The sequence below is a fragment of the Pristis pectinata genome, chromosome 6, assembly GCF_009764475.1.
Source record: "Pristis pectinata isolate sPriPec2 chromosome 6, sPriPec2.1.pri, whole genome shotgun sequence".
Lineage (NCBI taxonomy): Eukaryota > Metazoa > Chordata > Chondrichthyes > Rhinopristiformes > Pristidae > Pristis > Pristis pectinata.
In genome coordinates this window covers 77,303,540-77,327,819 of record NC_067410.1, presented here as the reverse complement: position 1 = coordinate 77,327,819, position 24,280 = coordinate 77,303,540, and the positions used below count along the sequence as shown (strand labels likewise).

At 39.9% G+C, this 24,280-nt stretch overlaps 1 protein-coding gene across 1 annotated transcript in view; it reads right to left on the bottom strand.

Moving 5' to 3' along the window:
- The window catches only part of smc4 (structural maintenance of chromosomes 4), a 55,540-nt gene that overhangs the window by 11,073 nt on the left and 20,187 nt on the right, over window positions 1–24,280 (bottom strand). Inside the window, 10 exon segments of the mRNA XM_052017256.1 lie at window positions 2,689–2,700; window positions 8,029–8,155; window positions 9,581–9,733; window positions 15,050–15,129; window positions 17,925–18,150; window positions 18,239–18,400; window positions 18,519–18,704; window positions 21,281–21,514; window positions 21,877–22,041; window positions 24,004–24,154. Coding sequence (XP_051873216.1) covers window positions 2,689–2,700; window positions 8,029–8,155; window positions 9,581–9,733; window positions 15,050–15,129; window positions 17,925–18,150; window positions 18,239–18,400; window positions 18,519–18,704; window positions 21,281–21,514; window positions 21,877–22,041; window positions 24,004–24,154 — 1,496 coding nt within the window.

Here is a 24,280-nt window from a genome sequence, read left to right as displayed (position 1 = left end):
GTGACTTGGGTCTGCCATTCTTTAAGCAACAATGGCATTCTAAATTCAGTTACTTGGGTTCATGGCCCAATCAGGAAACTATGATGTACAAATGTCACCACCCTGCTCAGCAGTTGTGGCCTTACAATTTCAGCCACTTCTATCATGTATGTCCATGGAGAGATGTGGGTAACACCTCTCTCCCAATATAGGATCCCTTTAACTCCCCCAAAGTACCACAAAAATGCTTGCACAGACAGCACCACCACAACACTGTAATTAAAAACCAATGCAATTATTGTGGACACATGACCCCAAATTAGGGATGGCACAGCATTTAGTCCCGTTGCCTCACATCTCCAGCAACCAGGTTTGAGTCTAATCTCCTGTGCATTCTTTGTGGAGTTTGCATGTTTCTTCTGTGACTGTGTTTCTTTTCTCTTGGGTGCTCCAGTCACTCCCAAAGGCCTACTATTCTGTAGGTTAATTAGATTTTGTAAATTACCTTTGGTGTAGGCAGGTGGGGAGTTGGTGCGTAGATGAGAGGGTAGTCATAGGGAGGTGTGGGGCAAAATAGAGTTCATGAAGTTGATCTAAGAGCCACTAGAGGGTCAATGGGCCAAATGGCCTCCTCCTATTTTGTAAGGAAATATGAATTTGCATTGAGATTCTGAATGCATAGCAAGATCCTTAATGTACAACCTCAAACTAGCCATGTACCTGCATGATGTGGGAGCTGGTGGACCCCATTATGGTTCCTGGTGACCACATCCGCAGCAAGTGTTGGTTCAAACTCAGGCTCAAAGTTAATGGCCTGGAATCTGAGCTTCAGACACTGCAACACATCAGGGAGGGGGAGAGTTTACCTGGATGCTGTGTTTCAGGAGGCAGTCACATCCATTAGATTAACTACTTCAAATTTGGTCTGTGGTCAGGGACAAGAGGGGTGTGACTGCAAGTGAGGTAGGTTGGGGTATCCAAGAGGTAGTACTGGAGGAGCCTCAGCCCTTGAGCACATCCAACAGGTCTGAGATTCTTGCTCCCTGTGTGGATGAGAGTGGGGGCTGTAGGATGATCAATCTAACTGTGGCACTGTGGTTCTGGGAAGCCATTCAAGAGAAGGGGAGAGAAGAGAAATGTAGTTGTAATTGGGGATAGTACAGTCAGGGAATAGACACAATTCTCTGGTGCAAGGGTAAAGAGTCAGAAGGCTGTGTTGCCTGCCTGGTGCCTGGGTTCAGGACATCTCATCTAACCTGCAGAGGAATTTGGAATGGGAGGGGAACGATCCAGTTGTCATGGTCCATGTGAGTACCAACGACATAGGTAGAACAAGGAAAGAGGTTCTGCTGAGGGAATTTGAGTAGTTAGAGACTAAATTAAAAAGCAGAACCAAAAAAGTAATAATCTCTGGATTGCTACCTGAGCCACATGCAAATTGGCACAGGGTCAATAAGATCAGAGAGTTAAATGTGTGGCTCAAAGACTGGTATGGGAGAAGTGGGTTTGAATTTGTGGGACATTGACACCAGTTTTGGGGAAGGAGGGAGCTGTTCCAATGGGACAGGCTCCACCTAAACCATGCTGGGACCAGGGACCTGGCAAATCGCATAACTAGGGCTGTGGATAGGACTTTAAACTAAATAGTGGGGGGGGGGGGGTCAACAGACTGGAAAAGTATGGACAAGTAAAAGGGGAGGTGAGGGCAGGAGAGGTTACTTAAGTCTCCGGAATTTAAAAAAAGTTAGAAACCGATAAGAATTTAACTTCAGGTAACATGAAGACATCTTTGAGAAGAAGGGTGGTGAATGCAGGACTGAAGGTGTTATATTTGAATGCACGCAGTATACGAAACAAAGTAGATGAGCTTATAGTGTAGTTAGAAATTGGCAGGTATGACTTTGTGGGCATCACAGAGTTGTGTCTGAAAGAAGATCATAGCTGGGAGATAAACACCCAAGGACACACGTCCCATCGAAAAGACAGACAGGTGGGCAGAGGGGGCGGGGTGGCTTTGTTGGTAAAAAAAAATGAAATCAAATCCTTAGCAAGAAGTGACACAGGATCAGAAGATGTAGAATCTTTGTGGGTAGAGTTAAGAAACTGAAGGGTAAGAGGACCCTGATGGGAGTTATATGCAGACCTCCGAATAGTAGCCAGGATGTTGGGTACAAATTACAATAATAGACAGAAAAGGCATGCAAGAAAGGCAATGTTACAGTGGTCATGGGGATGTCAATACGCAGGTAGACTGGGAAAATCAGGTTGGCACTGTATCCCAAGAGAAGGAATATGTAGAATACCTATGAGATGACTTTTTAAGAGCAGCTTGTTGTTGAGCCCACTGGGGAAAAGGCAATTCTGGATTTGGTGCTGTGCAATGAACCAGATTTGAGTAGAACCATAGAACAATACAGGCCCTTCGGCCCACCATGTTGTGCCAACCTTCAAACCACTCCAAAGACCATCTGACCCCTTCCCCCCACATATCCCTCTATCTTAAATTCCTCCAAATGCCTATCTAACAATCTCTTGAACTTGACCAACGTATCAGCCTCCACCACCACCACCACCCCAGGCAGTGCATTCCATGCACCAACCACTCTCTGGGTGAAAAATCTCCCTCTGACGTCTCTCTTGAACTTCCCACCCATTACCTTAAAGCCATGCCCTCTTGTATTGAGCATTGGTGCCCTGGGAAAGAGGCACTGGCTGTCCACTCTATCTATTCCTCTTAATATTTTGTATACCTCTATCATGTCTCCCCCATCCTCCTTCTCTCCCACGAGTAAAGCCCTAGCTCCTTTAGTCTCTCCTCATAATCCATACTCTCTAATCCAGGCAGCATCCTGGTAAATTTCCCTACACCCTTTCCAATGCCTCCACATCCTTCCTATAACGAGGCGACCAGAACTGGACACAGTACTCTAAGTGTGGTCTAACCAGAGTTTTGTAAAGCTGCATCATTACTTCACGGCTCTTAAACTCGATCCTACGACTTATGAAAGCTAACGTCCCATAAGCTTTCTTAACTACCCTATCCACCTGTGTGGCAACTTTCAGTGATCTGTGGAAATGAACCCCTAGATCCCTCTACACTGCCCAGAATCTAGCCATTTACCTTGAGGTGGTACACTTTGTCCTTCCAAAGTGTATCACCTCACACTTCTCCGGATTGAACTCCATCTGCCGCTTCTCAGCCCAGCTTGGCATCCTATCAATATCCCTCTGTAAGCTTTGACAGCCCTCCACACTATCCACAACACCACCAATCTTTGTGTCATCTGCAAACTTGCTAACCCACCCTTCCACCCCCTCAACTAAGTCATTAATAAATATCACAAAAAGTAGAGGTTCCAGAACCGATCCCTGTGGGACACCACTAGTCACAGCCCTCCAATCCGAATGCACTCCCTCCACCACAACCCTCTGCTTTCTACAGGCAAGCCAATTCTGAATCCACACGGCCAAGCCTCCCTGGATCCCATGCCCTCTGACCTTCTGAAGAAGCCTACCATGTGGAACCTTGTCAAACGCCTTACTAAAATCCATGTAGACCACATCTACTGCACTACCCTCATCAATCTTCCTGGCTGCCTCCTCAAAGAACACTATCAGGCTTGTGAGGCAAGATCTTCCCTTCACAAAGCCATGCTGGCTGTCCCTAATCAGTCCATGATTCTCTAAATGATCATAGATCCTATCTCTTAGAATCCTTTCTAGCAGCTTACCCACCACAGACGCAAGGCTCACTGTTCTGTAATTCCCTGGACTATCCCTACTACCTCTTTTGAATAAGGGGACAACATTCGCCATCCTCCAATCCTCTGGTACCATCCCCGTGGACAACGAGGACTCAAAGATCCTAGCCAATGGTTCAGCAATCTCCTCTCTCACCTCACGAAGCAGCCTGGGGAATATTCCGTCAGGCCCCAGGGACTTATCTGTCCTAATATTTTCTAACAGCTACAACACATCATCTCTCTTGATATCTACATACTCTAGAATATTACCCTTACCAACACTGTCCTCAGCGTCATCAAGACTCCTCTCCTTGGTGAATACTGAAGAGAAGTATTCATTGAGAACCTCACCCACTTCTACAGCTTCCAGGCACAGCTTCCCACCTTTGTCTTTAATTGGACCCACCTTTACACTAAGCCATCCTTCTGCTCTTCACGTACGAGTAAAAAGCCTTGGGATTCTCCTTAACCCTACTCGCCAAAGCCTTTTTATGTCCTCTTCTCGCTCTCCTCAACCCCTTAAGTTCCCTCCTTACTACTCTATATTCCTCACGAGCCCTGTCTGATCCTTGCTGCTTATGCCTTATATATGCTGCCTTCTTCTTCCTAACTAGTTGTTCCACCTCTCGTCACCCATGGTTCCTTCACCCTGCCATTCCTTCTCTGCCTCACCAGGACAAACTTATCCCTAACATCCTGCAAGAGATCCTGAACATCGACCACATCTCTATAGTACATTTCCCTTAAAAAATGTCATCCCAATTTACACTTTCAAGTTCTCGCCTCATAATTCGCCTTTCCCCAATTAAATATCTTCCCATCCTCTTTGCTCCAATCCCTGTCCTTGACAATTCTAAAGGTTATGGAGCAGTGGTCGCTGTCCCCCAAATGCTCACCCACCGATAGATCTGTCACCTGACCCAGTTCATTACCTAAAACTAGATCTAATATGGCATTCCCTCGAGTCGGCCTGTCAACATACTGTGACAGGAATTTGTCCTGGACACACTTAACAAACTCCGCCCCATCTAAACCTTTGGCACTAAGTAGGGAGCTTCAGGTAAAGGAACCCTTAGGAGGCAGTGATAATGATAGAACTCACCCTGCAGTTTGAGTGGGAGAAGTTAAAATCAGATGTACTACAGTTGAGTAAAGGTAATAACAGAGGCATGAGAGGGGAGCTGGCCAAAGATGATTGAAAGGGGACCCTAGCAGGGATGACGGTAGAGCAGCAATGGCAGGAATTTCTGGGAGTAATTTGGAAGACACAGGATCATTTCATTCCAAAGAAGCAGCATTCTAAAAGGAGGATGAAGAAACTGTGGCTGACAAGGGAAATCAAATACAGCATAAAAGCAAGAGAGGGCACACAATACTGCAAATATTGGTGGGAAGCTTTTAAAAACCAACAGAAGGCAACAACAAAAACACATTAAAGGGAGAAAAGATGAAATGTAAAGGTAAGCTAGCCAATAATATAAGAGAGGATACCAAAAGTTTATTCAGATATATAAAGAGTAAAAGAGGCAAGAGCGGACATGACACTGGAAAAATGATGCTGGAGTAGTAGTATTGGGGAACAAAGAAATGGCAGATGAACTGAATAAGTATTTTGCATTAGTCTTCACTGTGGAAGAGTCAGGGAAGAGGTGAGTGTAGTCGCTATTACTGAGAAGGAGCTTGGGAAGCTGAAAGGTCTGAAGGTAGTTAAGTCACCTGGACCGGATGGACTACACCCCAGTGTTCTGAAAGAGGCAGCTGAAGAGGTTATGGAAGCATTAGTCGTGATCTTTCAAGAATGATTAGATTCAGGAATGATTCCGGAGGACTGGAAAAATCATAAATGTCACTCCACTCTAAGAAGGGAGGGAGGCAAAAGACAGGAAATTATAGGCCAGTTAGCCTGACTTCAGTGGTTGGCAAGATGTTGGAGTCCATTATTAAGAATGAGGTTTCGGAGTACTTGGAAGCACATGACAAAATAGGGCAAAATCAGCATGGTTTTCTGAAGGGGAGATCTTGCTTGACATCTCTTTTGAAATTCTTTGAGGAAGTAACAAGCAGGATAGACAAAGGAGAGTCAGTGGATATTGTTTATTTGTATTTTCAGAAGGCCTTTGAGAAGTGGCCGCACATCAGGCTGCTAAACAAGATAGGAGCCCATGGTATTACAGGGAAGTTACTAGCATGGGCAGAAGATTGGCTGACCAACAGAAGGAAAAGATTGGGAATAAAGGGGGGTCTTTCCTGGTTGGCTACTGGTGAGTAGTGGTGTTCCTTAGGGATCAGTGTTGGGTCCACTACTTATTGTAGTATGATCTGGATGACGGAATTGATGGTTTTGTGGCCAAGTTTGCAAATGATACAAAGATAGGTGGAGGGGCAGGTACTGTTGAGGAAGCAGGAAGTTTGCAGAAGGACTTGGACAGGTTGGGAGAATGGGCAAGGTGGCAGATGGAATACAGCATAGGGAAGTGCATGGTCAAAGGAATTGGTAGAAGGAATAAAGGTGTAGACTATTTTATAAATGGGGAGAGAATTCAGAAATCAGAGGTGCAAAGGGACTTGGGAGTCCTAGTGCAGGATTCCTTGTAGGTTAATTTGCAGGTTGAGTCCGTAGTAAGGAACTCAAATGCAACATTGGCATTCATTTCAAGAGGACCAGAATATAAAAGCAGGGATGTAATGCCGGGGCTTTAATGAAGAGTTGGTCAGACCACATTTGGTGTATTTGGAATAGTTTTGGGCCCCATATCCAGGGAAGGATGTGCTGGCATTGGAGCCTGTCCAGAGGAGGTTTACAAGAATGATCCCAGGATGAAAGGGTTAATGTACGAGGAGCATTTGATGGCTCTAGGCCTGTACTCGCTGGAGCTTAGAAGGATGAGGGGGGGGATTTCATTGAAACCTACTGAATATTGAAAGGGCTGGATAGAGTGGACATGGAGAGGATGTTTCCAGTAGTGGGAAAGTCTAGGACCAGAGGGCACAGCCTCAGAATAGAAGGGCATCCCTTTAGAACAGAAATGAGGAGGAATTTCCTTAGCCAGAGGGTGGTGAATCTCTGGAATTCATTGCCACAGACGGCTGTGGAGGCCAAGTCATTGAGTATATTTAAAGTAGAAGTTGATGGGTTCTTAATTAGTCAGGGTGTCAAAGGTTATGGGGAGAAGGCAGATGAATGGGGTTGAGAGGGAAAAATAAATCAGCCATGATTGAATGGCAGAGCAGACTTGATGGACCGAATGGCCTAATCATGCTCCTATATCTTATGGTCCTAAACACACTTTCAAAACTTCATCCTCACAAATGGCAAACTTCAAAATTTGGCAGTTGTACATTCCTGGGGAAGACAAGACACAAAATATTGCAACCCAAATCTTCAGATTCCTTTTCAACAGACTGCAGCATTCTCGATCCAGAATCACATCACTGTGTATCAAATTTACAAAGATAAATTTCCAATCATTGCAACCAAGCCCTGCAATAGAAGGCATAATTGCTCCAACAAAACAGAAGCATGTTAAATATGGTAACCATAAGTGAACAAATAAAACTGTCTGGGAGAGTGAAACATCTGGCCTGCCTTAGTATGCCATGAGCTCCCCAAATGCACGTGACTGTAGTGGCGACTTAAGTCTCCAAAGCTGTTCTTCTCCATATATAAATGGAAGTCACTGAAGCTGCACTAGATTCTTGCTGGGAAAATGCAGGAAGTGGATGCTCCACCACAGGACTACATCTGTAGCCCAGATATTACAGTGTACTTGGAATGGCAATGGTGAAGATCTCTCAGGCTGTTCAGGATGTCCATGCTCATGTGATGACCCCAAGAAGTTAATCAATTGTCCTCCCCCAGTAACAAAAATAGTTGTGCACCACTGGTCTGTCCAGTCATTCACTAGATCAGCGGATAACTCTTGCAGTGTGTAGTTGATGTTGTATTGAAATGAACTATCATGAAGCTGTATACTAAGGTACAGTAGTATTGTTTCTTTTAAGAACTTTAACATTTCAATCATGCACAAGTTAAAGAAAATTATATCTGAGAAGAATTACATATTTTTGGTAAAGGGCCTAGTTGAGTGCAATTTCAGATGACATTTACACAAGAATATATATATATATATATATTAAAAAAATCACAAGCGGCTGTAGAGATGTTTACTTAAATAATGTTACTTATCAACAGAGTACATTTTACCAAGCAGAGACTTTCAGTTCTCCAAGTTCCAAGAAAGAGAATATATTGTTAGGTAAAGCTCCAAATAAAGGAAGAGATGCATAACAATAAACACAAGCTGACCTTTCTTGTAGGTGTCCAGTATCTTCTGTAGATCTCTCTGTTTATTCTGATCAGGAACTGCCGCCATCACATTTGCTTCAAAGTCCTTCACCTGAATTGTCAAGTGGACTTCCTGTTCAGCCAGACCCTAATATAAACAAATTTCTCATTGTTTAACTAATCATTCACCAAATGACAGCATCTTGAACACAGTTTTCCCAGGGATGAAAGCCAATTCCCACACAACTTGCTAAAATCACAATGATTCTTTTAATTAGCATATTTTGTTATGCATTGCTTGGGATAACATTGTAGATATAGTAGTAGGGTGTACGGACAGGGGCTATGGAACATTAATGATCGATTCTAAGCAGCAGAGTTTTGCAGATATGACTATTTTTTAGAGATTAGATTTTTGATGCGCCACTTAGGCCCTGCATTTACCCTGTTAGAATATAGTACAATTTATTCCAGACACCCACATAGACTGATGTTGGAAGTGCCAGTAAGTTATGAGTATAGATCTGGAATAAGGCATATCGATGCCTCAGTTTAATAACCATGGAGGTGGACTCCTCCTTAGAAATATAGTTGCATCATGTTTCTTCCCCAAACAATGACATTGTTAGATGTTTTACGTGGTTGGATATCAAATTCCTTGGGGATGTACCATCACAGATGCAAAATTAAAATATCAGTCAAAAAGTCTGCAGTGACCAACTTGAAAGCTTCCCCACCAAACTTGCAGTTGGTATATTAAATCACTGGAACAAAGGGCAAGCCATCATCCAGCCCCACCATCACCCCTCAGAAAAAAAGGTCACAGCTCCAGGCTTATAGGCTATCAAAAAGTTTGTAATGTCTGAATACAATTGACATTCAAACACTGAAAAATATTCAACCTATATAAAAAAATTATACTATAAATGATAAATACTAACTTTTAATATAATGTTAATATTTAAAATGTGTTAAGAATTGTAGGAAGAAAAATGTACTAGAAAACACTTAATTGTTCTGTAAACAAATACATGTAAATTAGTCCACAGTTACAGCGTGGCCAGAACAACAGTGGCAAGGACCCATTAAGGAGTTCGGGATTTAAGTGCATGTACGAGTAGACCTCAGAAGCTATTTCAGTTGTCATTTGGATTCTTTCCACAAAAGAACCATGCAGAAGTTTTCTAATTTAAAGGCGCTGCACAAATGCAATCTATTGTTGAAATTATCTTATTCAATAAACTTAGCAGCATTGCACAGCATAATATACTACTACTACTAGAGTGCATATAAACTGGTCTTCTTAAAACAGAAGATGAATTCCAGTGTAAGTTTACTTAACTGAATTCAGTGACCAATTTCAACCCAATGTTTTTTTTAAAAAGAGGCCAACATGTAACCTCTCATTGTTTGTTTTATATATATTAGCAATCCAATGTAAATAGTATGCATAGTGGCAACATGATATCAGATTCCACATTAGAAGTTGTGTATTAAAATAGTTGATCCAATGGCACTGTAAAATGGAACCATATTTGACAAATATCATAAAAATAATATTTAAATTACAAACCTGAATACTTGCTGTGTATTTTTCCAACATGTTTTTCATCTCCCTGATGCTCTGCTGCATCTTAACCACTTTTTCTTCCAAATGACTTTTCTGTTCTTGATATTTTTGTGCCATTGCTAAGTCCTTATGCAATTTAGTCTCCATTTTTTCCATCTATTTTGGTTAAAAATATCTTTAAATTGAGCTGCCTTAAGTACTCAGACAAGAACTAAAGTACTTAATTGATGGTCACTAGTTTTTTTTAAAAAAACACAAAAAATCCACCAAGGTCCTGTTGCAAAAACAACTGATGGAAATTTGCAACAGTTCAAGGAAACAGGTACTATTAAAATGCCACAAAATTGACTGTGGTTCACTTTAGATGATTTCTACCGAATTTGGTTGGCTAGTTACTATTGGAATCCAGGGGAGTGCAAGTAGCTTTACATTATAGCTGGGTCTGTAAATAGCAAAACAAGTTTGCAGTTGAAGCTGCAGAGATGTGGCTATTGATGGGATTAAAAAATAGACTGCCATCCTGGGTGTATTGAGATCTAACCACATGACTACCAACTGTATTAAAGGCACATGGTGGAATCTGTATTATCTTCAATATTTTTCAAAATTAGTACACTAAGGAGTTCAAAGTAAATGAAAGGTTGACTGATTTTTTTCCCAGATTGTTCAAAGCAACATTAGTTTTGGGAGATGCTGAGACAATTCTAAAATATTGGCAACACCCAGAAGAAAGACTTTGTTAAGGTAAATATATAATACAGAAATGCATTGAATAATGGTTAGGGGCAAACATCCTGAAAAATCAACAGCTTCAAAATTTTAGATCAGCAAATTAGATATCCTATGCCATTTTCCATGAAATGCTTATTTTGGATTACTAGAAATTTTGTTTTAAAAAGCCAAAAATAATTGAAGCTATACTGTATACTAAGGTTCTAGACTGGCTCACAGCAAAAATCTCATGGGATGGATTATATGTACCATAGAATACTGAAAAGATATCTGAAAGGAGATTTGCATGAATGATAATACATCAAGTTTTAAGGTGTGGCAATTCAGAGTAAATTTTAGGCAACAGGTAAGTAATGGTACTTGATGGTACTTGTCTGATTGGCCAAGAGATTTAAAACAGGACATATTAGCGTGGGCAAGGAGTGCACTTTTAAAGTGGTGAAATTCAATCCAAACTAATTAATCCAACTAATTGATTATAACAGCAGGTGATATGTTGTAGTTTCAAATGCAGAAACTGGTGGACCCCATTGTGGTTAACAGTGACCAAATCTACAGCAATTGTTGGCTGTTCAAGGAACTTCGGCTCAGGGTTGTTGAGCTAGAATCAGAGCTTAAGACTGATACATCAGGGAGGAAGAAAAAAATACCTGGATGGTTTTCTAGGAGGCAGTGACACCCCTTCAATTAAATGCTTTGAATTTGGTGAATGGTCAGGGATAGGGTGGTGTGATTCGAAATGGGGCAGGTAGAGGAATTTGGAGGTAGTCCTGGAGGAGCCTCAGCTCTTGCCCTTGTTTAACAGGTACAAATTTCTTGCTTCTTGTGTGGACAAGGGTGGGGGCCACAGAGAGGATGTGCAATATATTTACGGCACCACGACACGGGCTATTCAAGTGGAGGGAGAAAAAAGAAATAGTATAGGGGATAGCATAACTAGGAGCACAGACACCATTCTCTGCAGCACAGACAAAGAGTCTTGAAGACAGTGCTGCCTGTCTAGTGCCAAGATTAAGGACGTCTCTTCTGGGATGGAAAAGAAATTGAAGTGGGAGGATTCAATTATTATGGTCCACGTAGGCACTAATGACATAGGTAGGGCTCGGAAGGAGGCTCTGCTGCAGGATTATGAAAAAGGCCAAATTGAAAAGAACCACAAGGGTGACACCTTGGATTATCACCTGAGCCAGACAAAAATTGACAATGGGGCAATATTAAAAGGCATGTATGAACAGAACTGCATTTATCCATGGAAATTTTAATTTGCATATTGATTGGACAAAGAAACCTGGTCATGATATTGTAAAAGAAAAATTTGTGGAGTGTGTTGGGGATCGCTTCTCAGAGGAGCATATTACAGATTCTACCCAGGAACAGTCTATTTCAGATTTGATCATGCAAAATGTGGGAGGATTTTTTGGCCAAGGATCCCTGAAGTAGCAACCACAATATGGTCGAATTTCAGATATAGTTTGAAGGTGAACACACCACGTCCAGAATCAGTGTCTTGGATTTAAATAAGGGCAATTACAATGGCATGAAGGTGGAGTTGTCTGGAGTGAACAAGCTATAAGATAGGTCAGGAGATGAGCAGTGGCATATATTTAAACAGCTACTTCATAAAGCTCAGCTGAAATTAATCCCAATTAGAAAGAGGGATTCCATGAGAAAGAGGAATCATCCATGGTTAACAAAGGAAATCAAGGATAATGTTAAATTGAAAAGTAGTGCATACGAAGTAGCAAGGGCTAATGGCAGACCATTTCAGGAATCAGCAGCAAAAGACTGAAAAGCTGAAAGGTGAAAATTGATTTTGAAAGTAAGCTTGCATGTAATTTCAAAACAAACAGTGAAGGTTTCCCAGGATATCAAATAAAAAACAAAGAATGGCTCAGACTGGTGCTAGAGAATGAGTCTACAGGATTAATATCGGGAAACAAAAATTCAGCAGATAAGGTAAATGGACTTATTTGCATTAGTCTTCATCATGGAGGACAGTGCAAATATGCTGATGATAACAGATGGGCTAGTTTACAATAGTATGGAAGAACTTGTTAAAAAAAACCCAATCACAAGGGACAATATTAGTTAAAAGAAAACATGGGACTAAACGAAGATATGGCAACAGGACCCAATGACCTGCACTTGAGGGTTTTGAAGAAAGCAGTTGCAAGGATAGTGGACATATTAGTTGAAGTTTTCCAAAACTTACCAAATTCCAGGAAGTTGCAAGTGGATTGGAAAACAGAAATGTGCCTCCCTTGTGCAAGAAGGGAGGATGACAAAAGGCAGGAAAATATAGTTCAATTAGTTTAACATCTATTGTTGGCACGATGCTAGAGGCAATAATCAAAGAAGAAATGGCCAATCATTTAAGAAAGATGAATCTAATCAAGCTAAGCCAACATGGTTTCATGAAAGGCAAATAACGTTTGACAAATTTGCTCAAATTCTTTGAGGATGTAGCAAGCGCAATCGACAGAGGAGAAACCTGCAGACATGGTGTATTTGGACATTGGAAAGGCATTTGATAAGGTACCACATAAAGGGCTGGTACACAAGTTAAGAGCTCATGGTATTGGAGGAAGTGAAAATTTGTTATCACATAGAAAACAGGGATGAAATAAATGGATCATTTTCAGGTTGGAAGGATGCAACTGGTGGAGCACCCCAGGGATCAGTTCTGGGCCCTCAAATATTAACTATTTCTATTAGTGACCTGAATGAGGGGGCCAAAGGTGGAAGCTTAAACTATGAAGATGTTATGACTCTGCAACACAATTTGGACAGATGAATGAATAGGCGAAAACTTGGCAAATGGAGTTTAATGTGAGAAAGTGTGAAGTCATGTATTTTGGTAAGAGGAATCAAAAGGCAGATTATCTAAATGGAAAGAGCCAACAATTGAGTGAAATACAGAGAGATCAAGGCATTCTTGTTCACGAATGTCAAAAAGTTAGCGGGTAGGTGCAGCAAGTAGTTAAGAGGGGGCAAATGTTAAATTGGCCTTTAATGCAAAAGGGTTGGAGTTTAGAAATAGGGAACTTTTGTTACTATTGCACAGGGTGTTGACGAGGCCACACTTTCAGTACTGCACAGTTTTGGTCCCTTACCCAAGAAACGATAATAGCAGGACTGGAGTCAGTCTGAAGGAGTTTCACCAGGCTAACTTCTGGGATGAGAGGATTGTCTTATCCAGGACTGGCTAAACAGGTTGGGGCTGTATTTGGAGTTTACAGGCTATTTTTTATGAAACAAAATCTTAAGGAGGCATTTGTTCTCACTACAGGTCCTCCCTGGGTTACGAATGCCTGACTTTTGGACACCCCATGCATACAAATGAGCACTTAGGAAATATGAATTTGCCAGCTGTTGCAGGGCTGTAGGTACCTTCTGCAAGGTGGGATGAGGGCATTTCTATGAGCCTTCCCCTCCCTCCTCCACCAATCCTCAACAATTGGGGGTCGGGTCAAGCCGAGAAGAGTCGGGAGCACAGAGCATACTCACTCACTCGGTCAGTGAGGCTAGCTGGTGGCCACTTTTCCCACACCTGTTCGCTCTCCCATCACAGTTATTTCTGTGATCCTGCCCCACACACTGTTTATGTTCATTTCTGACTTATGAACAATTCTGAGGAATGGAACCCTGTTGTAACCCGGGGACTGCTTTTAGTGGGAAAGTAATACAAGGGCAGTTTCAAGATTGGGGGCTTGTCATTTGAAAACTAACTTCTGTAGAAACTTCTTTTTGCAGATGATGGCAAATCTCTGGAATTCTCTATCTTGGAGAGTTGTGGAGGCTACTCATAAGAAATATTTGGTGGAGATAAATTTTTGAAAGACAGGTAGAATGAGAGCCATGACAATCTGACAAAGAGTTGACGACATCTGGGGTAGATCAGCCATGATCACATTGAATAGTGGTGCAGACTTGAGGAGCTAGGTGGCCTATGCCTGCTCTTCTTTCCTTGTGTTCTTATTGTACAATGGGAGGAGTTCTACATTACAATTAAAATTGACAGTATGGGACAAAGAGATAATTCTAAACCAAACAAACAGAAAGTACCGCTTCATTTGAGATATGGCACATACTTCTGTGGAGAACAAGGAATGGATTTGCACTGATATTGCATTTTTCATAGCATCAGGATGACCCAGGGTACCAATAGCCAGATCAAATGTTTAGAGGTGTTAGTTAAGGGATAATAATGCACAGGACAGCAGCAGAGATACCAAATTCTTCTTTGAATAATACCATAAGGGCCTCTAACATCCACCCAAGTCGGCAATCGAGTCTTGGCAGAAGGATTTATGCAAAAGGCATTCAACCAAGCATTCATCTGACAACAAAGCATTGCCTCCATACTGTACTAAAGTCTTAGTTTGTATCATTTGCTCAGACCCACAAAAGGCTGCTTGAATCCATAAGATAATCATCTCTGAGCCATTAAGTTATGGGGAAAAATGTAAAAAAAACTCCATAAAATACAATTTTTCTAACTTACTCTATTTGAATTTTGGTTAAGCTAAACAAAAGGGAAGAATGGTTTTAACCGCAAGGAATACTTAAGAAATTGGTTTTGAAAAGTTATCAAGCTAGATGACTAGACAGGAATGCTATCATGGGCTTACATATCTACAACCCCTAATTGCTGCTTACAATCACCAAGAAGGTACAAGTTCATTGCCCACCCTCTCAACATGAAACATCGGACAACTGAAAAATTGGACGTTGACTTACCTCCTCTGGAGTCGTTTCAACTGCTAATGAAGATCCCATTCTTCCCTTCATCACTTTTCCCCCTCCACCTGTCATGGTACCTGAAGTAGTTGGAGTTAAGACAATAGATCATTCAAATGCCTTTTTTTTAAAAATCAACATGCATTAGGGTTTGGTTAATATCCCACAGGCATTGCCCTGGTAGTTACTTGTGTAATAAAATGGTTAGGCTCTCCATGGAAGCAGGGAACATTTATCAGAAGGCACACAATTACTGTATGTACTTGAAACAAAAGTATGTTGTATCAGATTTAGTTCAAATCCTGACTGAGTTTAAATAAGTTCTGAATTTTAAAAAATATTGTCTTGTGTTTGTAGGAAGCTGGTTAACATTTCAGCTGTTTGTTGGCCTTTGTAGTCCATGCCCTCCCATCCATTAAATAAAGTACACAGGTAGTCACTGATCCCACAAGCAGTACTCCACTGATCCACTCCCTTGTCTCTTCAATCCAAAGATCTCAAATTGAAGAAAGAACTGAACAAATATTGTAGGTGAATGCTGATCAGGGTGATATGAATCTCTAATAATATGCTCCACCCTATATTGAGCACTCATTCAACCACCCTTCTCAGATAGTTTAGATCCTATATCCAATAATTTCAAATAAGAAATCAGCAGTGATGACATCTGCCTCAGCATGTTACAAAATGATATAGTTGCACAGAAACCTATTGTATCAGATGACACAATGGCCAACTGGGTGCTCCCAAAAGGAAAGCCACCTGGTTGTAATGCCAACTCTGCAAAAATATAAAAGGTGATTAATTTACAAATGCCTCAACTGATTATTTCATGCAACACATAAATAAGATCCCCAGGAGTACAAGGCTCCCCCATACTTCCAAGGTGCTCACTGTTACAAGGAAAATGAAAGCAATCTTATTTGTGACGATTACCAGGTTATTAGTTTACATTTCATGCAAAACACTGCAGACAAGAAATCCCACAAGACAGTTGGCGGAGATTCAGAAAGGAAATATTACAATGTGATTTATACAGACAAAAAGCATGGCAGGAGAGCAAAATATAGATTGCTACAGTTTCTTTGACAGGCATATAAAAGGATCAGTAGGTAGATCTCCGAAAACCTGCTTTGGCAGTGGGTCAGAAAAATTAATTGTAAGGCAATTCCACAATGTAGCGATTACTTGATCGACGGAAGATGGGGGAATATTTTATCTTTGTCTCACAAATGCCATCAGACAAGAATGCCTCCATTTCACAGGCATCACAATAACCATATAAAACAGGGTTAAATCCCCAATAATGGGTCATTTTTTGGACTTACCAGCGAATCCACTGCCCCCAAGTGAAGACAGGGATCTCTAAAAAGGGCAAGTTTTTCTTTAAACATTCTGAAGTTATAAAACCATTCAAACCTTCTCTGCCCTTCAATAAGAACACTGTCTGTCCAATAACATTATTCTACTGCAGTGCAACTTCAAAGGTTATGAAGTCTTAAAATGTAAATAAACTAAAGCCCTGCAGCAAATTATTAATGTCCACTAGGGAGATTTAGAAAATCATGCAATATTGTAAGTTTGACTGTAGGCTAATCTGGAAACTTTCCTCATCAATGCAAATGTCAATACATGTGAAATTGCAATGTGAAGTTAAAAGTCATGCATTACAGCACAGAAAAAGTCTCTTTGGCCCACCACGTCCATGCCAATCTTTTGCCCATCTACACTAATACAATTTGCTACATTATATCTGTACCCTTCTATGCCTTGCTTAGTTATGTGTCTGTCTAAATTCCACAATGTCCTCTGCCAGCACACTCCAGATATCAACCACTCTCCATGTTAAAAACTGTCCCCTCAAATCCCCTTCAAAACTCCTTCCTCTTAGCTTAAACCTCTTTTTGATACCCCTACCATGGGAAAAGGATTATGACCACCTACCCAATCTTCATCTCTCACAATTTTATACATTGCTATCAGATTCTCAGCCTTGTTTGAAGCAAGCTTACTCAGTCTCTCTCCATAATTAGTTGTCTTATCATCTGAAATAGAGAACATGCCTAAATATATCAAGATAGATTTTCTACCTGACACCTGGGTAACTCTGCAGAAGTACTAGAATTAACCCAAGGTGACAATGGCACTTCCTGCTCTGCTCCTCATGGAGCCTAATCGGGCAATGTGATCTTCTACAACCTTCCCAGCTCTATGACCGAGAAGCCTACCTGCCGAGACTGTAATGATTGAAATCTGGTGCAAGCACAGATGTCCTCATTCAAATGTGGGAGACAATGGCAGCTAGGAGAAGTGTTCACAGTATTCAAAAATGCATGTTTTAAATTTATATTTAGAACGTACATTTTTGGTATTCCAAAAGTAAAAACATTTAAAATTTTGAGCAAGATTGGCACAATAAATGGCAAAACACGTCAAACATTCAATGGATGCGACTACCTGCAACTTTGCCGATCACTCTCTCCCCAGATTCATAGGCTAATTCTTAAAGCCTTCAGATTTGCCTGTGCCGATGCTGAGTGCAATGGAAGGGTAGCCACACAAATGTTCAAGAGGCCAAGCTCCCAATTGAAGATGGTGGCAGTGATTTTGGGTGGGAAAAGGAAGATTTGTCCCATCAACAAGGAGAAAGCTTCAGATTTAAAAAGAATCAAAAAAATTCCACTTTTTAGGTTTTTGAATCCCCACCCATAATTATTAAAGGAATTTCATTCAACGTAACTATTTATTTGAATTAGCAGACAGGATCAAGGGACAATACAATTAAGTGGAGGGCCAAAAATATACACGCAGCACACCTGTACAAAAGATGACACCAACAAGTTATCTTGTTTGGCTATTTAATGTTCTGCCATACCTGACTGCTCGATTATCTGCCCTTGCATTGTTACCACTCTCCAGCGCTTGTCCTTCTGGAATGCAACTCGTGTTGCTTGCTCTAGATCCTTGGCAACAAGTGTGTCACGAAGTGCAAAGTAAAATGCTGGTCGAATACTCTGATCGTTTATTTTAACCAAATCAAACAGACGGGGAATGTTTTCAGGAGTTTGGATCTTACCAGTACTTCTTTCCCAAACTTTCATCTGGAGAAGATATTAAAAAATGTTGCTATAGTTATAATAGTTATAAATAGTTTAACCACACACATTTAAATTCTAAAGTGTATTGTACCTTATCTAAAGCAATAAAAGTCGCAACTCCAATATTGTGTTTCTTCAGGAACTTAACACACTCTTGAGCATTATCAATTGTGTCCACAACAATGTTATCTAAGGCACCACAACAGGAGGAGATAGCAACATCGTATTTTTCATCAATGGCACCCAGGTCACCCTAAAATACAAACATTCCATGAATAATAAAAAAAACAATTAAACAAAAATGCAAGCCAACCATAAAAGAAATTCAGGGTTTCTGTGCAAGTGTAATATAATTCACACATCCTCCTTACCAGTCTTCCATGGATTCCGAGGATTTTACCAGTGTTCTTCTGCTGCATTAGAGCCTCCAAAACTCTGCCCCGACTACGATTTACTGTTAAAGAGCTCTTTGCTTCTTCAACCTTTTGCCGCAGTTCGTAAACACTATTCCGGATCTGAGCATCAGACTGAATTATTTTTTCAAGCTCCTTTTCATCCTAGAAAGGTTACAAAGTAATCCACTCTGATTTTATTAAATCTTAAACTGAGAGAAGGCACAATTTTGACATTTCATTAAGGATTTAAAAAAAATGTACAACTGAGTGAATCCCTCTAAGCTTTCAGTTCATACAGAGTGATTTTTTTTAGGACAAAATTATCGCCAAATTCATATTTAAATACCACCTTATTGAACTTTAAACCCCTGAAATAGACAAACAAATGGACATTAGCAGAAATAAAATTGTATGCAATCCAATTCTTCAGAAAAACACCATTAACAACTGCACAATAGAATAGTTTCACTGCACTTTGCATTGGCTTACAAAAAACTTCTTATATATCTCAAAAAAGACAAAGATCAATTTTTGGATAAAATGTAATGAAATATTAAATACATGTATTGCTTTTGTCATTATTGATTATTTTCCAATTCATTAATTAATGGTTTAAACTCAAACTGGCCAAGCTTTTGTGTCTATAGGTGTACACTATAAAGGTCTGAACCATAGTTTAAAATTTGTTCTGTATTAAACTCAGTCTGCCAAAAAAAAAGCAAAGATCTTAAAAAAGAATGGATCAAAACATTGCTATAAAGGTCGTCAATTCCATGTGGAAGAAAGAGCTTTAGCTCCTTGATAAGCTGGAAGTTTGGGACCTGTGTACAAGATGGATATACTTTGTAAAGACAAACTTCTGCACAGCTGATTCCTGCTATTAAGTGGGCCAGGAAGTTGTAAACCTAAAAAACTAGCAGAGCCACTTTAAATTCAGTCATAATAGCTTAAAATTGTAATCCCTTCTCCAATAATCAATTAACAAGACAGAGATCAAGTATTTTCTAGATTTTCCCTTGACATTACCCATTCCTTTCTTCATCCTACCCCTTCACCACAGGCCAACTTCACAAAAACTTCACATTTCCTAGGGCCACCGACAAGAAACAAGTCCTTGATTTCTTAGTCACTCCTTACATGCAATCTAGTTGCTGCCACTTTGCTGCTTTGACGTTCCTTTCCACCGTGCAAACAACCTCAACATCTCAAAACAGAAAACTCTAGAAACAGTCAGAATATGTGGATTAAAAAAAAAGCAGAACTAACATTTCAGGTCAATGACCAAACCTCAAACCCAAAGAAAGATCATCAAACTGAAACGTTAACACTGTTTGTCTTTCCATAGATGCTACCTGACCTGTTGAATATTTCCCACATTTTGCTTTTTAATATTTTCTGTTTAAAAACACTGGGTCTCCTCACTCATGAGAATGATTTATTCAAATAATTGTCCTATCAAATGTCATTCACTTAGACCCCGTGGATCCCCAAGTCAAGAGGTAATCTCTATGTTCAGAGACATACTAATCAACACTCCATGCCACTCAGAGAAATGAACAAAGGCCTTTTTTTGATAAGGCTATCTGTTCATGCCTTGCTCTCAGAGGACAAACATTTCCTGCTCAAAGATCAGGTAGCTGGACAAATTTCCTCACTGTGCAGCCTCTACAAACCAGAACACTTCACAGCAACAACAAATCCATGCACATCTGCTAGATCTAGACAAAAGTAAAATCTGGGAGGGACACTGTGATTCAATGTACAGGGATGGCGATTCAAAGAACTCTTACAACTCAGTGTGCTTATGCCAAATCTTTCAAACAGCTCTTAATATTGCAGCTGGAGGTAGAAAGAAGCCTATGTCCACCAGTACTGTACCTTCATGCTGTACCAGACTTCTATCAAGCAGTTACCTCATCACAGTCCTTGCTTTGGATTCTTTGTGGAGGGTCCAATATTAGATAGACAGTGTGACAGTTGGGTTGGGGGTGGAATTAAAAACAATCAATTCCTATCTCTGGTCCCTGACTTCTACAATGTACTCCCATTAAACAACAATCACAGATAACTCCTTTTAAGGATGTCCCAGCAATTCTTGGGAACTGTTGCCAAGTCTACTGCTGGGACAGTTAGCAGGCAAGGTGGAGTTGGTGACTAAAAGTGATTCAATTTCTTGTGATTAGGAGCTGCCTGTTGCCAAATCCAAAGTTAGACTAAGCTCAAAAGCTTGATTCTAGAGCTGGAACATCTGCAGTTCCCCAGCAATTATGGCATCAAATCCATATGCTGAATATGTTTAGCAACTTCATTCATTGCAGTGAGGGGATACTTAATACAAGTAATTTAAATTTTTGAACTAGCTACAAGTACTGGATTACTTAAATGTTTTGTTTTAATAGCACATTTAACACTAAGTTCTTGAATGTCTATCATTGTTTTGATTTAAATATTCAAGTTTCTAACAGCAAGTTTGGTAGATCAGTTTGGAAAATTTGTTCTTCCTATTGGTACATGAAGCTGCTCAATACAAAATAATCAATCAGCATCCTCCAGAAACACAACTGCAATAATTTGTATACTGTTTTGTTTTTAACAACTAGATTATATGCTGTATCCATGTAAACTTTTGGAAATGCTAATACTCACAAATAAATGCATGTTACTCATAAAAATGTATTTGAATATAGAGATTGCTAGAAAAAAAACTTTCAAAATCATTATTAGCTTATTTATCTAACCTTATGCAATTCTTGTTCATTTTGTGGAATTTTGGCTTCCAATTCTTTAATTGCTGCTTTCCTTTCTTTAAGTGTACTAATAGTGGTCGCTAGTGCTTCCTTAGACTCGTTGAGTTGGCCCAAAGCAGATTTATGGCGACTGAGGTAGATATCTAGCTCTGACTGAGCCACATCCATTTTTGATCTAGCCTCATTCACTGCTTTACTCAATTCCATAAGCTCCTTCTCATTCACCTGTAATATAAATAAATAAAAACAAGCACCTTAGGATGACAAACATTAATAAAATTATATATCGGTATTGTGTAAGCTCATGTTTAAAAAATAAAGTCTCCAGTTGAAAGCCATCTTTCTGTTACTGAACAATGTTTACTTCAGCAGGTTTCACTTAAATGAATTCCACGTGTGCTCAAGCCATTAACAGTATTAATGAAAATAAATATCTTTTGAAATAGTATTATCTGTCACTGTTCAAGCATTACAAAGGAAAATATGCCAACTTTAGTGAAATTCACTTTTCCACCCCTCAACTTCAAGCATTGCATGTTATTTGCCTTCTTTCATCTTTTATTGCAGTAATTAAAACTATACCTCACCTCTTTTTCTTCCTGTAACCCTCGTGTCTCTTGTTTGAGAGTCTCCATTACTTTCCTCAGCTTCTCTTCCTCATTTATTTTATTTTGTTCAAGCTTTTCTTTTCCAACTGTTGCCTCTCTGATGGCCTTTTCACTATCATTGGGTACATTTTTCAAAGCATCCAACTATGATAAAGTAAAAATATAGCAAAACTTGTAGCATTAATAAGCATGGCTATTCATTAAAAATTCCACTAATTGTGCATCACTCTACAGTAAAGTATTTTGATTAAAAGCTGGATTAAGGCAATCAGAATATCCAAAGGAAAGATGGCATCTACGCTGATGTGACAATTCAGAGTAATCAGATGGGGATCATTCATTATCCTATAAAATTCATAAGTCAGTCCCAAGTTAGCCTTTGCCAACCAATCTTCAAACAGCCCCTTTGACAGAAGCACTTAGACAAAGTGTCAATTCTTCAGTCCCTCCCAATCTTGCTTTTAATGGCAAGTTCAAGAGAACCCAGAGAACATGCAAATACAGTTAAACTTACAAACCCATGTTAATATTACTCTAAATTGATTAAGATAACATTAACAAATGGATTAACATGATGAAACTGGCCATCAATTCTTGAGTTGTGAAGATGCAACCTGATGCATTTGCAGGTAAGTAGATTTAGGAAATGGAAAGCAGCATCTTAATGTGTTATTACTGTCAGCACATTGAACCCCATCTGCCCAACCCTAAACTAAGAGTCCTAAATACTCTTGTTAAAATTGTCTTCTGTATATACTTAAATATACTTCTGTATATATTTAAATATTTCAATTTTACAAACATCCGTGAGGTCACCACCCAGCCTTCTCTTTTCAAGAGAAAAGAGACCCAGACTGTTCATCCTTCCCTTGCGATTCCAGTACCATTGCATATCATTATATATAAAAGGTGACCAGAGCTGTTCAGTGCTCCAAATAGAATATAACCAAGATCAGATAAGATGTTCACCTTTGCATTCAATTTTAGAAATAAACTAGCTTGTTTTGCATTTAATATTAAGCAAATGGCTACATCCGAATTCCTTGGTTTTTGTATCCTTTTCAACTTCTTAAAATAATACAAACAATTTCAGAATTAGAGGAGTAATGCAGAGATCCCCAAAGAAGATTCACTGATGTTCATCCACTTCCTCCAGGGTGTCTAAAGTTCAGGAGAAATTAATAACACCTGGAAAATGATGCTGTCCTAGCCATTAGCAAATTACACCAGCAAAAACAGGATACACCAGGATGCTGCCTGGATTGGAGGGCATGAGCTATAAGGAGAGGTTGGACAAACTTGGGTTGTTTTCTTTGGAGCATCAGAGGCCGAGGGGAGACCTGATAGAAGTTCATAAAATTATGAGAAGCATGATGGACGGTCAGAATCTTTTCTCCCCAGAGTAGAAATGTCAAATATTACAGGACATGCATTTAAGGTGAGAGGGGGAAAATATTCCAAAGAGATGTTTCACAGAGTGGTAGGTGCCTGGAACAAGCTACCAGACTAGAGGTGGAAGCAGACGACAGTGGCATTTAAGAGGCTTTTAGATAGACACACGAATATGCAGGGAATGGAAAGATATGGATCATGTGCAGGCAGATGAGATTTATTTGAATTTGGCATTGTGTTTGATGCAAACATCATGGGCTGAAGGGCCTGTTCCTGTGCAGTACCAAGTTTTCTGTAAAACAACCATTCAACCGGGATGATAACTTATCCAATGGTGGTGCTCATCCACATATAAAGCTGAAACAGCTTTGATAACTGTGCAGTAAAAGCACACAATCAAGCAACACATCGAGCCTCTGGTGCTTAGTTGATCTCTGATCAGTTTTGGTACATTTTTCAAAAGGGAAAGGAGTAAATAGTTGAAAGAAGTGAACCATAGCACAAGGCTGTGCAGAAATGTTCCAAATATGATCTAACGAAGATGTGACACTAATCTAGTATTACATTTTTAAATTCTTTCATTAAAGCATACAGAGAAGCTACAACTGATACGATTAATCACATGTGTCACGTACAGATGAATGTTGCCCACAACTGACATTAATCAAGTCATGTGACAGTCTCAAGATGTACATTTAAATGAGCATATTTTACCTTCTCCACATCTTTCTGTAGTTGTTTCTGCAATTTCTTCTCTTTACTTTTTGAATGCTTCAACTTTTCACGGACTTTGACATCTTGCAAATCAAACTCTGCAAACTTTCCCTTTTTCTCTTCAATGAACTTGGTAATTTTACCCATTTCCCTATAAAGTAATAATTAATAAATATTCTTTGTGTACATTACATGCAACAATTTGGATTACAAAACTTTTCCTTCTTTCCTTTACCCCTTTCTCCTATCCAGAATATGTCAAGCAAGTTAGATCCAG